The 18436-nt window shown below is 43.1% G+C and overlaps 1 protein-coding gene across 2 annotated transcripts in view; it reads left to right on the top strand.

The window, feature by feature from the left end:
- Positions 1 to 18436, top strand: part of ADAMTS12 (ADAM metallopeptidase with thrombospondin type 1 motif 12) — a 788736-nt gene that overhangs the window by 554225 nt on the left and 216075 nt on the right. For both annotated transcript variants that reach the window (XM_082272461.1, XM_082272462.1), the window contains exon 13: positions 4581 to 4714. In XM_082272461.1, the coding sequence (XP_082128587.1) occupies positions 4581 to 4714 (134 nt within the window). The remainder of the gene's footprint in view (positions 1 to 4580; positions 4715 to 18436) is intronic.

The following is an 18436-nucleotide window of genomic DNA, read 5'->3' as shown; positions in this document are numbered from 1 at the left end:
GTTTGCCTTATCTGGTGCGAATCCTGGTTTAGAGAATCAATCCACTTTTTACTAATTACTTACTAAGCAGGCCATCCCAAACTTCCCTAATCAGTACTGTTCAGAGATGGACTTATGGAACTCAAAGAAAAAATTTTAGTAAAAAATGTATATAACATTTATAATTGATATACGTACATGCCATAATATATAGGGGGAACTAACCCTTTTTAAATAATTGCTAGAGGGAAAAGCTTTTTGGTCCTTGCATTATTGTTTGTGTGTCCACTTCCATCAGTGTTTGTACAGTACAGTGTTCATACCCAGTCCAATCCCAAATTCTTGGTATGTGGGATATGCTGCGCACATCAGAAATTAGGGTTAAAATACAAATCAAATAAATAAATTAATGAGCTGCCAACACTTTGATCTATGAATTAGAACAGTAGATCCTCATAAAAATAAAAACAAACAGGTGTAGCGCTAGCACTGAGTACAATAGGAGAACTACAAAGTCCTTAAAAACAGACAGTCCAAATCTGTATAATAAGAATTCCAGGTAGGAAAAGACAAGGTGCTCCTAAGGACACTCCAAACTCCAATCACCATGTGTAGGGAGAACCACCACCAAGGTATATGTTGGCCTCTTACCCCAATGATTTGACCCCCGTGACAGAGATCAAATTCAGCCTGTATAACATCCACTGGTTATTCTGGTGTCAACACATTCACTGACCGCTTCACTCCCAATTAGATGATATCACATGTAAAGGAAGGGGACAACTCCCATAGCATAATACTGTATAGTCAGCTTTATTAGACACAACAAGACAAGTGGCAACTCACGTTTAGTAGTAAAATATCAAGCATATATGGTTTGCATGGACCGGAGCGTCCCTGAAGCTTGTTTCCTGCCGAGAAAATGGCCGCCGCGTCTCCCTCGTGGACACAGCGTGACGCACCGCAGGCTCCTCCTACGCGTTTCGTCAGATACTGACGTCGTCAGGCGGTAAGCGTCCATCATTTATACGCTGAGAGAGAGGGAAGGGCAAGACAATGGGCAGGTCCCGACCCCGGAAGTGAGACACTTAATGTGCAAACGACCGGAACGGGAATTATATGAAAAGGATATCCGGACTTTACAATGCGGTCCATGTGCGTATCATAGCACGGAACCGGAAATAAGCCGAATATAAGACAAGATATAACCTCAAACAGAATATCCGGATGCAAAATGCGGTCCACATGCGTGTCAACACACAGAACCACAGATTACCGCACACACCATATCCTGTGTCAATCAAGACAAACATTAATAGTCCATATCTACTTGGTGAGGAAATAATTAGATATCAATAAAAACAAAAAAGGAAATTTAATCCCAACTTCTGTAAGGTGCCAAGAATTGAGCCAGTTTGATGTAACTCCAGTGAGCATGCGCAGGCGTTACATCATCAGTGGTCACCCAGCGGCAGAAGCTAGAGGCCAAGGGAAGCATCAGAGAGGATGGCAGTGGCAGCGGAGGAACTGTAAGAACAACCCTGGGGATTATAATGCTAACAACGCTGGAGGAGGGCAAAGCCATACATATGTTTGCCATAATGTGCAAGTATGCACAGTGTACATGCAAGAGCTACCCACCCTCAAGGACGCTATGCCTAAAACAAATTAAAAATTAGATTTATATGGAGACATTCTGTACACTGTCTTTGTGTAGAAAACCCTTGAATGCTTGTGTGATTTGCTCACTGTTTGTCCCAGAAGTTTGTACACAGCTGGAAGTCAAATTAATTGCATCACCCACAACTGAGGTTACATTTTTGATGTAATACTTTCTAAGGGCTCATTTGCAATAGTGGCATCCTTTGCCACCCCTCTTAAAAAGCAATCCTTGTTGGATTGATTTTTAGAGGGCAGTTGGCTAGTGGCTGGGAGGTCATATGTCACCTCCCCACTGCCTGCTAAACCCAGAAAAGTCCTTTGCAAGTTGAAAGGTGATTGCCTGCAATTACTGGGTAGTTACAGCACGGTACCAAATTTTGCCATGGCATGTGTACATTTACAACTATATCAGGCCACTGTTTTTGGGGGGGGGGGGGGGGCAGTATACCATGGATCAACCTCCTATTTTTACCACCTCCCAACCACAACTATGAACAAGCACTAGGTGTCTGAGCTGCAGTTTTATCATTCCCCGGCCACCCAAATATATTCTAAGATTACAGCTGGACAGAGCTTTGCTTTGTGACTGTGGCAATTTTACCCTGGCTTGCTCAGTTTGACAGGCAGCACCACCTGTCAAACTCTCATATGGAGGTCAATGGGAGCATGTGACAACCGGCAGCCAAATGCTTGGTTTATGGTTGCGGCCAGATTATCAGAGAGCGGGGATCGCCCCAATGTAACAGCTTTCATTTGAATTGCCGGGTGCTCGCCATCACACACAGCACCGCCTCCTGCTACGGCTCCTTTGATAGACAGAACACTGGTCCAATGCTGGGACACGTATCATAGGAGCTGAGCTAAGAGGTGGGACTGTGTGTGACGGCGAGCGTCCGGCAATTCAAATGAAAGCTGTTACAGTGGAGCGATCCCCACTCTGTGATTATCCGGCCAGCTTTCCTCTTCCTCTCCTCTCTCTTCCCCTGCACTGGTCAGGCTGAATTGATGGGCACAGGTGAGGCTGCATTGATGGGCACAGGTGAGGCTGCATTCACAGGCACAGGTGCGGCTGCATTGACGGGCACAGGTGAGGTTGCATTAATGGGCACACATGAGGCTGCATTGAGGGGCACAAATTAGGCTGCATTAATGGGCACAGGTGGGGCTGCATTGATGGACACAGATGAGGCAGCATTGATGGGCACTGATCAGGCTGCATTATTGGGCTCAGGTGAGGCTGCATTGAGGGGCTCCGGTGAGGCTGCATTGAGGGGCACATGTCAGGCTGCAATAATGGACGAAGGTGAGGTGGCATTGATGGGCACTGATCAGGCTGCATTGATGGGCACAGGTGAGGTTATCATTGATGGACACTTGGGAGGCTGTATTCATAGGCACTGGAGAGGGAGCATTGATAGATACAGGGGAGGATGGGCACAAAGGCTGATTTGATGGGTATTAACGGGCACTGATCAGGCTGCATTGATGGGCACAGGTGAGGCTGCATTGATGGACACTGGTGAGAAAGATACTGGTCCTGCTGATTGGTTAAGAACCGTTTACAGCCCTGTCCAACTCTCCTAGAGTAACTTCCTGTCTCCTGGAATCTCCTTCATGTTCTTGAGACTGTGCTGGGAGACACAGCAAACCTTCTGGCAATGGCAAGTATTGATGCGCCATCCCGGAGGAGTTGGACTGCCTGTGCAACCTCTATAGGGTTCATGTATCGCCTCATGCTACCAGTAGTGACACTGGCCCTAGCCAAATGCAAAACTAGTGAAAAACAGAAAAAAATAGTAAGGAAAAAATTGTCAGTGGCCTCCACCTGTAAAACCATTCCTGTTTTGGAGGTTGTCTCATTGTTGCCCATCTAGTGCACCTGTTGTTAATTTCATTAACACCAAAATAGCCAAAACCGATTAACAACCCTCTCTGCAACTTAACTGACCAGATCAATATCCCAGATTTTAATTGACTTGTTACTCTACTCTGATTAAAAAGTGTTCCTTTACATTTTTTGAGCAGTGTATTTCAGTAGCCAAACAACAAATAGGTTGGCAGGTATAATTCCTACTTCCCCAAGCAGATTTGATCTTGCCGCCTCTGGGTGGGAATGGAGTCCTAAGGGAAATTATGTTCCTCTGCAATTTCCATAGGTGTCACAAGAGGAAGCAGCTATTTACTCCTCTTGGTTGGGGCAATGCTAATAAATAGCAGTGCCCTGCTGTGTTTGGCACACATTTGTGAGTAGATAGTGTAAGGAGGGTATCCACGTTTGTCAGAGTCAGAGAGAGATAGCCTTAGGAAAAGGTTCCTGTGTGAGTAGGGTGAGATTAGGGACACCATTGCATGCCTTACTACTCACCAGTCTCTACTTCATAGGATCTGTTCAACCTTCTCAAGTGCCGCTTGTGCCACCACCTTACCAGTCAGCCACCCCTTCTGTAGATGCTGCCCCAGTAATGTAGACCTTCCCTGTGTGATACCTTGTGGTGCTGAAGATACAGTATACAGCTCCATACCAGTGTTACTATGCCTGTTACTACCAGCATTACTGTGCCTGTTACTAAAAGTACTGCTGTACCTGGTACTATAAATGTTACTGAGCTTCTTACTACAAGGGTGAGTGGAAACGTTATTTCAAGTGTTCTGGAGCATTTGCTATCCCCATATTATTTGTGCTGCTGTTTGCAGCAGATTGCCACCTACCCTGCAATCCTTTACACCTGGAACTTATACAGATAATACTTGTTCATCCTTACCTAAACTTTGTTAAGCTGTCTCCTTAACATGGGCACCATACTCCTGGCCCTGCCCACAGAAGTCCATAGAAGACTGGTGGGGCTGTATAATATATACTAACAGTATATTTCAGTGACAGGCTCACTTTAATGTGTTTTTCTTTTCTTTTTATTTATTTTTTTTTCTTTTTCTTGCAGCACATCCCTGTGAACTCCATTGTCGCACTGTAGAAACAAATTTAGTAGACAAACTTCTTGACGCAGTAATAGACGGAACTGCATGTTATGAGGGGGACAGCCAAAAAGATGTCTGCATTAATGGCATGTGTAAGGTATTTGGTATGTTTCATTTACTTTTCTGTAATTCTCTTTAGTGGGTTGCTTTTTTCTTTCCGTAGATACTGCAGTGTTTGAAAACATTTCTTTCTTTCTATGAATGTTTACATTCTCTATTGATGTGATTGCTTTCAGGGATATAATTAGCAAATCAATGCATTGAACCACGAGGAGATGCACGGTGGAGGGTTCTTTGTCTATTAAACAAAATAAAAAAATGTATATTTATTATCGTCATTATAATCTTAAAAACAAGTCGTACCTAGAAAATCTGTCACCTGGGACTGCCAATTTTTTTAACATTCCTTCCCTACTCAGACCACCATCCAGAGCACTGTGCAGCATTACAGGCCTCCTCACACCACTGTCCAGAGCACTCTGTAGCATTGCAGCCACTGTCCAGAGCACTGTGCAGCATTACAGATCTCCTCAGACCACCGCACTGAGTACTGTGTGCATTACAGACCTCCTTAGACCACTGTTCTGAGCACTTTGTGCATTACAGACCTCCTCAGACCACTGTCCAGAGCACTGTGTGCAATGCATTACAGGCCTCCTCTTCAGACTATCCATGTCCAAAGCACTGTGTAGCATCACAGGCCTCCTCAGACCACTGTCTAGAGCACTGTGCAGCATTACAGGCCTCATATATTCTGATAAGCCCCCCCACCCACAGACCCCCAACAACCACAGCCCAGGGTTGTCGGGAAGAGGCCCTTGTCCCTATTAACATAGGGACAAGGGGCTTTGGGGTTGGGGGGGCAACCCGACCCCAAAGAACCCGACCCCATGTTAAGGGGATGTGGCCTGGTATGGTTCGGGGGGGGGGGGGGGGGCGCTTGCTTATCCCTCCCTTTCCTGACCTGCCAAGCTGCATGACCAGATAAGGATCTGGTGTGGATTTTGGGGGGACCCCACGCTCCCTAAATACCATAAATAATAACATGATTTTTGATTTTTTTACTCCAGGAGTATATAACTAAAACAATTGCAGATGACTAAAATGGGACCAAAACTAAAATAACGTTTTAGACAAAATCAAAATTAGATCCCAAAATTAACACTGGTCAATACGATCCCTATTATGGACATGAGCGCCCCCATTTTCCTTTGTATATATAGAGCTGAAGAAGGCATTTAATACATTTTGTCTTTTGCACTAATTCATCCCAAAGGTGTTCTATCGGGTTGAGGTCTGGACTCTGTGCAGGCCAGTCAAGTTCCTCCACCCCAAACTCGCTCATCCATGTCTGTATGGACCATTACCATACAATAGAGAAGCCCAGTTTCTAAATCTTTAAAGTCATTGTAATGTCTTGTTTTGTTTGGTTAAAAAAACCAACCATGTTATACTTACCTGCTCTGTGTAATGGTTTTGCAAAGAGTGGCCTGGATCCTCCCTCTTCTGTGCTCCTGGCCCCTCCCTTCCGTTGAGTACAACCACAGCAAGCAGCTTGCTATGGGGGCACCCGAGCTGAGCCGCAGCTCCCTGTGTCCATGCAGACTTGCCCATCCCCTCTCCATCCTCATTGGCTCAATGAATTTGATTGAAGCAGCGGGAGCCAATGGCGCCGCACTGCCGTCTCAGCCAATGAGGAGGGAGAGTCTCGGGCAGCAAAGACACTCCTGCAAAATCACTGGATAGAGATGGGCTCAGGTAAATATTAAGGGGGCTGAGGGTGGCTGCTGCACACAGAAGGCTTTTTATCTTAATGCACAGAATGCATTAGGATAAAAAAACCTTCTGACATTTCAACCACTTTAACGCTTCCTTAGCACAGGCAGTGTTCAGTCTAGTTTACAACTGATACTGAGATTTGCAGACAAAAAGAACTAAGTAGGGTTTCAAAAGCTGACATTCAAAAAAATGTCATGCTCCAAACTTTGTGGGAACAGTTTGAGGATGTCCCCTTCCTATTCCAACGTGTGAATGAGCAAGTTTGGGGTGGAGGAACTTGACTGGCCTGCACAGAGTCCTGACCTTAACCCAATAGAACACCTTTGGGATGAATTAAAGTGGAGACTGCGAGCCAGGCCTTCTTGTCTACATCAGTGCCTGACCTCACAAATGCACTTCTGGAAGAATGGTCAAACATTCCCATAGACACATTACTAAATCTTGCGGACAGCCTTCCCAGAAGAGTTGAAGCTGTTATAGCTGCAAAGGGTGGGCCATCTCAATATTGAATCCTACGAACTAAGACTGGGATGCCATTAAAGTTCATGTGCGTGTAAAGGAAGGTGTCCCAATACTTTTGGTAATATAGTGTATATATTGGAACATGGTGGATCATTAGCTCAGTGGTAGATGCATTTTCAAGTAAGCTCATGTAGGTCAGGAACTACATTTAAGGGCCTGGCAGCCAATGTTTATTAAATGGAAAAAATAAAGTCCATAACACATATCAGGTTTCTAACAAAGGGGTTCTTCTGCAGTAAGAATGCAAACAAAAGTGCTAGTCCACCTAGCTACTCTCTTTAGCTCTTTTCTCTGGACACCCAGACCACAGGTTCTTCAAAGCCAACAGCTTCACTCTAATGCAAACAGCAGACAGACATGCTCTGGCTGCTGCATGCAGCCTCTCTGACTTCTACAGACCTCTCTTGAGTGGAGCTGTCTCTAACTAGGAGCCCTAAGGTATTCCTAAACCTCCATTATAAGGGCTGTGTGCACCTGAGCACACACCTCGCTGGTCCTCCACAAAACCATATTGGAGTTCCACCCAAGACACTATGGAATCTCCAAACTACATAGCCTTATCCAGGTACACCAAATCCAGGAGAAAGCTGTGGGACGGAAAACACCAGCTCAAATTCTTGATTGGGGCACCTCTGCACCAGCTGTCAGCTATGTACGTCCAATCTTTTTTTTCAGGTGCGTTTCTAGGCACGCCCTACCCTGAATCTCAACGAGGTCTTACAATTCTATATCCTCAGCCTTCTCCCTCTATCCTTGGGGTTTCTGAGCTCATATTTATTTTTTGGGGGCCCTCTGTCTTCTCTGCTACTTCCTTTCAACTCAACTGCTCCTGACACTACGCCTAATGAGGAACCAACTTTTCCTTCACTGATACCCATTTAAACCATCACAGTAGGTTTTTTAGGTTCACCAACTCTTTTGCAGTTACCCTGGACATCCCAATTCCCAGAGATCAACCGCTCTTTATCATGCTCTTTGACCAATTAATTATTCATTTCCATATCATCAATACCATCATTTACAGTAACATTCAGTAATAAATCACCATTTCCACAATTACCAATACTGTTGGTTCTTTCTTTCTTAGTGTTTGTTAGGCCCAGGCCCAAGGAAAGACAACAGACAGACGGGCAGCTATCCCCTATGGAACCTTCGCGAGGCCTCACTGCACTTGTTGTCCAAAGCTCTATGAGCAGTTCTCATGTGAAACCGGTGTTGCAGCGCTGCTCATTATTGCATAAATAAATTAAATATTTAAATATGTGCAAAATTAAATGTGTGAATCAGTGCAAATGTGCAAACATGTGCAAAGTATATAAAGTGCAAATCTCGCAAAATCACTCAATAAATACTCCAATTCATAAATGCAGAAATATAAAAAATACATAAATGCATAAATGTTAAAAATCATAAAGTCCATATATAATGTCCATCAGGTGCAGATAAATAGTTCTGTGCTCCACTGTGTGCATCAAACGGGGTGATCCCCTTGTGGTTGTCTACTTACCACAAAGCGCTCGATCAAAAGCAATTCAGTAAATCTTGCAGTGTAGTCACAGCCTCCCCTGCCAGCCTGGAATTTGTAATCATGTGGAAATAGATCCTTTCTATGGTCCTTTAGATATGTCCCGAGTCCCCTCAGAAAAAAGAAAGGCCATCCATAGTGAAGTACATTCCAAATAGGTTTATTGAAGCCAAAGAAAATTACTTACAAACATATTTAAAATACAGGCAGTTGGGTCACGGCTCGGTGGTTCGCTGCTCCTGCAGCGTGCGCTTTACTTGCCGGAAGTGACGTCAGGTCCGCTCAGCCAATCACTAGCATCATAGTAACAACTGACACCGATCAAAGCATAACCCTTTGCTTAAAGCCATTATCCACACTGGTTTACACATTTCAATCTGGTTTACACATTTCAATGTCACAGCCACCATTACCATTGTTAGCAGTGCCAATCATTAACTGATCAAACTTTTTAATATCACAATTTCTGATACCATCAGTACTATATTTTAAAGTGTCTCCGGGTACTTAAACTTGTACCTCTTTGCGGGTGACAGACAGAATCTCTGCTTTTGCCGTGTCCATATCAGGACCTTTCTTCTTATGAGGTGTAGCGGGTGAGGCAGTCTCTTACTAAAACCTGCTCAGCCGCACCTTGGAACACACTAGCAGATGTGTCCTTCTAGGCATCAGGCAGAGAGACCTCTGATGTCTCCAACAGCTCTCCAGATCACCTTCCATACCAACCAGTCACTAGAAGCACCCTCACAGGGAACTGTGAGATCACTTGCCACACTATTCAAAAGCACTGTACCACCCAGTTCCACTGGTGATTAATGTTACCCAGCACAGCTTGTACTATCTGGCTCCACCCATTTGTACTATGCAGTACCACCTTATCTGACTGTGGTGGAGACACCCAAGTGTACAGAGTATGCACTTTTACCAGTTCCAGCAGCTCCAATAGCATACTTGTCATTTCAGTGCACTCCACATCTACGCTCTGTAGTCCTGCACTGAGCCGATGTGCACACCCTGTGTCCTTTAACTGACTAATTGTATAGTGACAGAGTCTCATCCTGTCACAATCTGTATAGATAATGTGTTTCTTAATTGTACACAGAATCTTAGTCTTACTCATGGGTTATATGAGGTTACCTTCAGTTGATTGGACACTGGCAAAAAAAGCTGCGGGGACATCACCCATTATAACCATCTCTTTCCCAGCAAGCCCCAATTTGTTGCTATTGTCCTTAGGTGATGAGCATCTTCTCTTTACTGAGAGAAGCTTACCTCTCGTGGTTTTTTTTCCAAAACTCTTCGATCACTGCAGATTCCTCTCTTAAGCTTTCCAGATCTTTTGACTCCTTGGCTGAGTCTTGGAGGACTGGGCCCAGACCCCACCAGGAAAAATATGTGGTGCCAACCTGTGAATATGCTTTGGGATCTCAGTCCTGCACTGGCATTCACCTTGGTACATTGCATTCGGTATATGCACATCGGGGCGGTGGGTCCTCTGCGCAAAATCACGTATAGGTATTGGACACAGCCAATGAGTGGGTCCGGTGGACCCGATGTCCGCTTGGACCGACCGATCATTCCTGACAGAGGCAGAACAGCAGACTACCTATGTACAGTAAACACGGCGTATTGATGTTCTGTTAGTAGAGAAGACAGAGATCTTGTGTTTCTTCTAAGCAGGAACATGGATCTATGTCTTCCCCCAGTTAAAGCACCTCCCCCACAGTTACAAAGCACTCCTTAGGAACACATTTAACCCTTTGATCGCCCCTGATGTTAACCCCTTCCCTGGCAGTGTCATTAGTACAGTGACAGTGCTAATTTTTTTTTAGCACTGATCCCTGTATTGGTTTCACGTGTCCCCCAAAAAAGAATCAAAAGTGTCACTTAGTGCCCGATTTGTCTGTCGCAATGTTGCAGTCCTGCTATAAGTCGCTGACTGCTGCCATTACTAGTAAAAAAAAATTTCCATAAAAATATTCTATAGTTTGTAGGCATTATAACATTTGTGCAAAGCAATCAATATATGCTTATTGGGATTTTTTTACCACTAATATGTTGCAGAATATATATTGGCCTACATTGATTAGTACCGTATTGCAAAAAATGGCCTGGTCATGAAGGGGGGAAAATCCTCCAGAGCTGAACCGGTTAAGTTAGCTGCGAGATGCTATACAGGTCTAGGTTTGAGGTCCATTTTCAGTGGAGCCCTGCCTCTGAAGATGCCTTCGGGGATATGCACACCGTGGAGCCAAGATGGGGCTTGTCCCTAACATCCTATAGAAAATCATCATCTGAGCCTAGGGTCTACGGGTTAAGGTTCATCCTTTCCCACTTGCCAACCGCTTAACTGTAAATGTATGTCATTACTTTGACGGTAAATACTGGGGTTTAAGTCAGCAGCTAGCTGCCATAACCCTTGTATCTTTTTTTCAGTCAGACGGTCAGCTTTCAGATAAAATTGGTCCCAGCAGCAGATTTGCTGCAATATCACTTTTATAGGTGGCGGAAGAGGTCCCCCCCCCCCCCCGCCACTTCCTGGTTATCCCCAAGCTTACCAGAGCAGCCGTCAGTTAGCTCAGAGCCAATCCGTTCCTTCTGATGGCTGGGCAGGAAGCCAAGTGTAGGCAAGTAGCCCCCACTCGGCTCTTAGCCCTTGGAGGACTGGAGCAATGTCTGACATCACTTCCACCTTTCGGACTAAAAGGGATTTTTTTCCCCTTCTTAAAATCAAAATGACATTTTTTTTTTGCTTTTAAACGTAAATAAGAGATCTGGGGTTTTTTTGACCCCAGATCTCTCAGAAAAGAAGACCTGTTATGCCTATTTCTATTACAAATGATATTTACATTCCTTTATAATAGGAATAAAAGTGATTAAAAAAATAATAAATGAAAGGGACAGTGTAAAAAAAAAAAAAAAAAAAATAAGAAAAAAAAAAAAGGAAAACGCCCCATCCCTCGAACGCATACCTAAGTCACACCCGCATATGTAAACTGTGTTCAAACCACACATGTGAGGTATCGCCGCGATCGTTAGAGCGAGAGCAATAATGCTAATATAAGAGCTCCTCTGTAAACTCTAAACAGGTAACATGTAAAAAACTTTAAAATGTTGCCTATGGAGATTTTTAAGTACCGAAGTTTGGCGCCATTCCACGAGAATGCGCAATTTTAAAGCATGACATGTTAGGTATCTATTTACTCAGCTTAATGTCATGGGCTAACTTTAATTTTTTTTTCATTAAAGTGTTTTTGTTCAAAAAATTGCGTTTAAAAGATCACAGCGCAAATACAGTGTTATATAAAATATTGCAATGACCGTCTTTTTATTCTCTAGGGTCTCTGCCAAAAAAAAAAAATATGTATATAATGTTTAGGGGTTCTTAGTAATTTTCTAGCAAAATATACAGATTTTTACTTGTAAACAGCAAATGTCAGAAGAAGGCCAGGTTCAGAATGCTTTATTAATTCAAACAGAGAAATTATTAAGTTACAGTTACACACAAAATGAAAACAAAGAAAAAAAAAAAAATCGCAAAATATATACAGTAAAGTCACAATAACAAACAAAATATAAAGTAACCAATAAGAGCAATTAATATATACAATACCAAGGATTGAAATAAATGAAAATATTATATTATAAAATATATATCGCTTTCAGAAGAGAGAATGTCCTCCCCTCCCGCCACTCGCCAGTGTTATTCGGGCTTACTGTTTTTACCCACACGCCTGAGAAATGATCCGACGGGTCGTGCGGCTGCCCATAGGGGTTCCCAGAGACAACATTTTCTCTGACTGCCTCTATGGTCTTGGAGGATCAGAGCAATGAAATTATGTCACTTCTGGTCTAGGGCGGAAGTGAACAATTTTTTTTTTTTTAAAGCAAAAGATCAATTTTTTTTTCCATATTTTACTTTTAAAGGTAGAGGAGAGATTTGGGGTCTTATTCACCCTAGATCTCTCCATAAAGAAGATATCATCCCTTATTTCTTTTACAAGGGATGTTTTACATTCCTTGCAATAGAAATAAAAGTAATAAAAAAATAAATAAATAAATAAATAAAAAGGACAGTGTAAAAATAAATAATAAAATACAAAAAAAAATAAAAAAATTAAAGTGCCCCCTGTCTCTCTGTGCTCGTACGCAGAAGCAAACACATACATAAATCACGCATGCATATGTAAATGGTGTTCGCACCATACATGTGAGGCATTGCAGCAAATGTTACAGTGAGAGCAATAATTCTAGCACAAATCTCCTCTGTAGCTCTAAGCAGGTATTCTGTAAACATTTTTAAAGCATCGTCTATGGAGATTTTTAAATATCGTAGTTTGTCGCCATTCCATGAGAGTGTGCAATTTTAAAGCGCGGCATGTTAGATAAGTATTTACACAGCATAACATCATATTTTATATTTTACCAAAAAATGAAAGTAAATACAATTTAAAAATGTAATGATCGCTATTTTGTTCTCTAGGGTCTCTGCTAAATATATTTATAATGTTTAGTGGTTCTGAGTAATTTTTTAGCAAAAAATATTGATTTAAATAAAAAGTGCCAGAAAAGGCTTGGTCGGCAAGTGTGGATATAATGTATAGTGAATGGACTGTGCAATCCCATTAAAGCATTGCACAGAATAAACAACAGCAATTAAGCAAGTAGCAGAAAATGTCAAACTACAAAAATGCAAATATTGAAACTAAATTTAAGTGTTACACAAAAACTATAAAAATAAATATGACACAAAAATCTCAAAAATTATTGAGACCCCCCCCAGCAACTGGCCTGAAACCTGAAATGGTTCTCATGCCACTCCAGACCTCTAATCTCTAATCTTCACCTTAAGGTCCCTCTGGATCATTTTTAACTTGACCCTATTACCGGCTCTAAAAGCCATCTCCTTAGAATTAGGAATATCCATATATTCCCCAATTTGCCCATGGTTTATTATTTGAATAACAATGAATAGTTTTTTGTTGGAACAGCAAAATCCACACAGAAGTTAATATAAAGTTTTACGCACTCAATAAGCCCATCGGTGTCCCTTCCATGCCTCACACGATGGCTTATACAGTGCATTCCAATCAATCACCTCTAAACAGGCCCTCAAAAATTCATAGGACTCCTAATACCATTTTTACACCAATCTGGTGATCACAGGTTGTCTCTTAACCAGAGGCACATAACAGGGATTGAGATAGACTAAATTATGATCCAATCTGCCTAGAGGTGGAAGGGAAGAAGAGCTGTATGTATTCTTCACATTAGCATACAACAAATTCAGAATTGCATCCTCTCTAGGTTGGGCATCTCGCAAAGTGTGGGAAATTGGTCAGTGTTTTCTCTATAGTGACATGGTTAAAATCACCTGAGATGATGATGAGGCCACTGGGAAGCTCTTCAATACCACTATAGGTGGCATCACATGCCAACATTGGGTTAGCAGAAGGTGGAATATACACTGCTACAACAATAACATGTGGAATCTCCCTAGGCAAGTATTATGGCTGGAGCCCCACAACCAGCAGCTTTATGTCTGGGCAACAGACACTTTTCTTAACAGTTATGTGGCCAGGGTTGCACTACGATTTGTACTACTACTTATTAACAAAAATACCCATGCCATCCCCCCTCCCTTTCTTCTTACTACTAATTGCACAATCCCTGTCCACTCACACAGTCTGGAAACCACTTACAGTAACATTGTGGCCAGGGATATCTCTGTGCAGTCACCTTATTTGCCAGGGATCTCACATTCCCCATGATGTTAGAGAGAAAATGTGGCTTAAATCTCCTTCTCTCCCACTGTACCTCTGTCCTTCTCTGTAGCGGGGGGGGGGGGGGGGGGGAACGTTGCTGGGAGTAGGTACTCCAATGCTGTGCCCTTAATACTGGATAATCTTTGCTGTTGTGAAATTAGGTAATGAGGAGCTTGTTGGGTATATAATGACTGATATTGTGAGATGGTGGAGGCAGGGCCGCTGATAGGGGAGGACCACCAGCCCTCTTGTAGGGGGCCCGAGCACACAGGGGGGCCCACACAGAGAGGGGGATTAGTGATGGACAACAAATACAGAAATCTTCCTCCAGCACCTGAAAGTGATCTGTCCCTCTCCCTGCTATCAGCTTTTATCTGTTGAGAAAGAGACAGTTGTCCCTCACTAATCCCCCTCCCTTGTGTGGGCCCCCCTCCCAGCACTTATCTCTTCTCATGAGTTAAGTCCCGGTTCACACTTGTGCAATGCGGGAAGGGTGCGAATTCGCAGCCTGTTCCCGCATCGCAAACGCACCCCTGGCAGTTCACACTGCCATATGCGATACGCAAGGGGTGTCAATGAAACGTTAACGACACCCCCAGTTTGATCGCATATCGCAGTGCGATCTGACAGTGAACCACTGTGCGATCCGATCCTGATGCGGCTGGAAAAAAGGGTCATGTGCGAGTTTGGTGCGGATACAGTGCGAATTCAGCCATACAAAGTGTATGGCTGAATTCGCATCCGCACCTCCGATCGCATGTAATGAAGGAGCAGTGCGCTCCGAATTACATGCGATCGGAGCACTCGCAAAAGTGTGACCTGGCCCTTATTTGTAAATTGTAACTTTGTTTCTCTCTCTCTGTCTCTCTGATCACTGAGCTCCAACTGCACAGCCTGTATATTTTTCTCATCTCATCTTCTTTTTTATTTAACATAGTTTTTTTTTTAGATTTAGCAGGAATTATGTGAGTTATGTTATATTTGTGTCTGATAATAGTGATTTTGTTGTAATTTTAGCTAAACATATCTTTAATATTTTCTTGGGGGGGCCCTGCCAGGTAGTCTGTACGGGGCCCCGCGATTTCTAACAGCAGCCCTGGGTGGAGGGACCATGCTGTTGTTGTGTGTAGGGTTAAGAAGATAGGGACTGCTGCTGCTGGGTAAAATAGGCTGCACAGGTTGGCTGAATAGAGGCTAGGATGAAGAAGTCGACGGTATGTTGACAGTATGACTGAGGAGTTGGTCGTTGCTGAGAATACTGGAAGTGTGTTGGTATTTGCTGCTGCTTCAGAGAGTGGAGGCTCTGCTGGTTGTACTATGGAGACCGGCTTGTAGGCATGGGAAATTTCGTGTTGCAACCTCTGTCCAGCTGCTTTTTACATGGCTCTATTCATTCCTATGGGACAGGACAGCTGGAGGCTTCTAGCTTATTGCATGAAAGGTGCAAAGAGAGAAGATTAAAATATGTAAAAAAAAAAAAAAATCCTATAGCTCCATCCAGTGGGTCATAAAAGAACATAGAATAATAATTTGTAATACATGTCTACAAAAATAGTTGAAAATTTTTTCCTGTCCACAATAAAAAATGAAATTATTTATGTACAAATCCACTTCGCATTCTCTTTAATTGGCTTAAATCTAATTTTGTCACTTACTAGTACCTGCATAGGAGCTTTGTATATAGACTTATAGATATGAGGATGAATGGCGTGTTATGGAAAATTCATGACTGGTAACAGAATGGCGAACAATAGGAAACCCCTGAGGAGTGGGACTTTAAACGGCAAGAACCAGGACTTGAGTATGAAAGTAAATAAATTTTATTACAAAATGTTACAAAAAATGAATTGACAAAGACAAAAATAACATATATCATAAAAACATGGTCATAACTACGTCTTGGAACCGAGAGAGTCTGAGATGTCTGGACCGGACTAGACGCGTTTCGGTCAGATTGCCTTTCTCGATAGTCCAGGAAACACCAGAGCACTGTTCGGTTGGATAATTAGCGCACCGCCATTATCCAACCGAACAGGGCTGTAAAGGGACCAAGTGCTGGATACGCCCAGCACTATACATATTTGGAGATATCCCCACTCTATTTCAACTCTACAGACGACCTGTGTTTTTGACCCCGCTTTGGAGATCCTCGTGGGAATTTTTGATCGGGGGGCTTTTATACTGTCACCTGTGAAGTTACTACTTATTTATACTCTAATCTGGTTTAGAACCAATTAACTTCCCTTTTGAAGCCCATACATATACATTATTTCAGGTCTATTTATAGACCCAGCCAATTTGGCATATATTACTTGCGGTCAAGGATACTTGAAGGTTTTTTCCTAACCCGTTAAGATCCATTCACTTGGTCCTCCGTCCTGGAATCCACAGAGTTTCTGCATATCTGTCTGAGCTCTGGTGTTTCCTGGACTATCGAGAAAGGCAATCTGACCGAAACGCATCTAGTCCGGTCCAGACATCTCAGACTCTCTCGGTTCCAAGACGTAGTTATGACCATGTTTTTATGATATATGTTATTTTTGTCTTTGTCAATCCATTTTTTGTAACATTTTGTAATAAAATTTATTTACTTTCATACTCAAGTCCTGGTTCTTGCCGTTTAAAGTCCCACTCCTCAGGGGTTTCCTATTGTTCAATATTCACTAGGGATGTTGGCAAGACTCCAGGTTAAAACACAGACTCCGAATTAATCTTTTCCGGTAACAGAATGGCAGTTACTATGTGCCTTGTGGCCTGCCTGCAAGTGACACGTGAAATTAATTGTGTCACAGTTATAACACTTGTTCCAGCATTTCTTGGCATTCCCCGTGGTAGTGTATGCCAGCCAAGGAAAAATTAGGAGGCCATAGAGGAGACGGATTGGAACTTAGATGAAACACAAAGAACACAGGGAATACTAAAAAATGATTAGGTAAATTAAAAGTGACAGTTTGGTTAGTAATGCCTCACTTATGTACTCAGGATGAATGTCCTGTAATTGAGTTAGTGGCAAAGGAATTAGATTCGGTGATGGAGGGTCAGTTTCATTAGAATATTTAGACTAACCAGCTGCTACTTCCTCTAATGGTTCATGCGTCATCATTTGTAACTTTTGTAAATGGTAGCCGGCACTGCGGCAGTCCAATCTTCTTATTTGGCATGTTATATAGAGATGGGAAATACAGATGCTAAGTGGAAAATGCATTTAATCCCCACTTACACATGCATTAACATATTAAGGTGCAATGGTTAAGGCAGCCCGGTCTTTTTGAACGTGCTGTCAAGAAAACTTAAAGGCTTAGGTCACCTCTGCCAAAAAACTGCCTATGCAGGTAAGGAATGCCGATAGATAAAAACAAACTGTGCCACTTTGACCAAAGTTAAAGTGCTTCTAGAGGCATAAGTTTTTTTTACCTTAACTACTTGCCGCCCGCCCACCGTCATATGATGGCAGAGCGGTGTGGATCTCATTCTGGGAGGATGTTAGATCCTCCCAGGATTGCCTGCTTTTGCGCACCCGCGGGGGGCACGCTGCGCATAGATTCCGGCCGCGCTGTGTTCCTAGGACACAGCCCGACCCTGATCTTGGTAAAGAGCCAATGACGTGGCTCTTTACCCATGTGATCGACTGTGTCCAATCACAGCCGGTCACATGTAAATGAGGAAATTCCGTTTATCTGGGCTCCTTGCCTCACACTGTCAGAGTGTGTGGCGAGGAGAGCCGATCAGCGGCTTCTCCTCCAAGGGAAGTCCAGGACAAGTAATCAGGGCACTGATCATCAGTGCCCTGATTACAGTAAAGCAAAAACAGTGGACATCAGTGACACCAATCAATGCCCATCAGTGACACCAATCAATGCCCATCAGTGACCCCTAATCAGTGCCCATCAGTGACCCCCAATCAGCGCCCATCAGTGCCAATCAGAGTGGCCCATCCGCACCCATCATTGCTGCCTATCAGTGCCATCTATCAGTGCTCATCAGCGCCACCTATCAGTGCACATCAGTAGGGCATATTAGTGTCTTCTCATCAGTGCCCTTCAGTGCCACCTCATCAGTGCCCATTAGTGCAGCCTATCAGTGCTGCCTCATCAGCGCCCAACAGTGAAGGAGAAAAATTACTTATTTACAAAATTTACTGACGGAAACTAAGAAAAAAGTTTTTTTTTTCACAATTTTCTGTCTTTTTTCTTTTTCTTTTTTTTTTTTGGTAAAATATAAAAAACCC

Source organism: Pelophylax lessonae, assembly GCF_965119305.1.
Source record: "Pelophylax lessonae genome assembly, chromosome: 1".
Taxonomy (NCBI): domain Eukaryota; kingdom Metazoa; phylum Chordata; class Amphibia; order Anura; family Ranidae; genus Pelophylax; species Pelophylax lessonae.
Note: the sequence above shows the minus strand (reverse complement) of the source record. Positions and strands in the feature narration are given on the sequence as shown.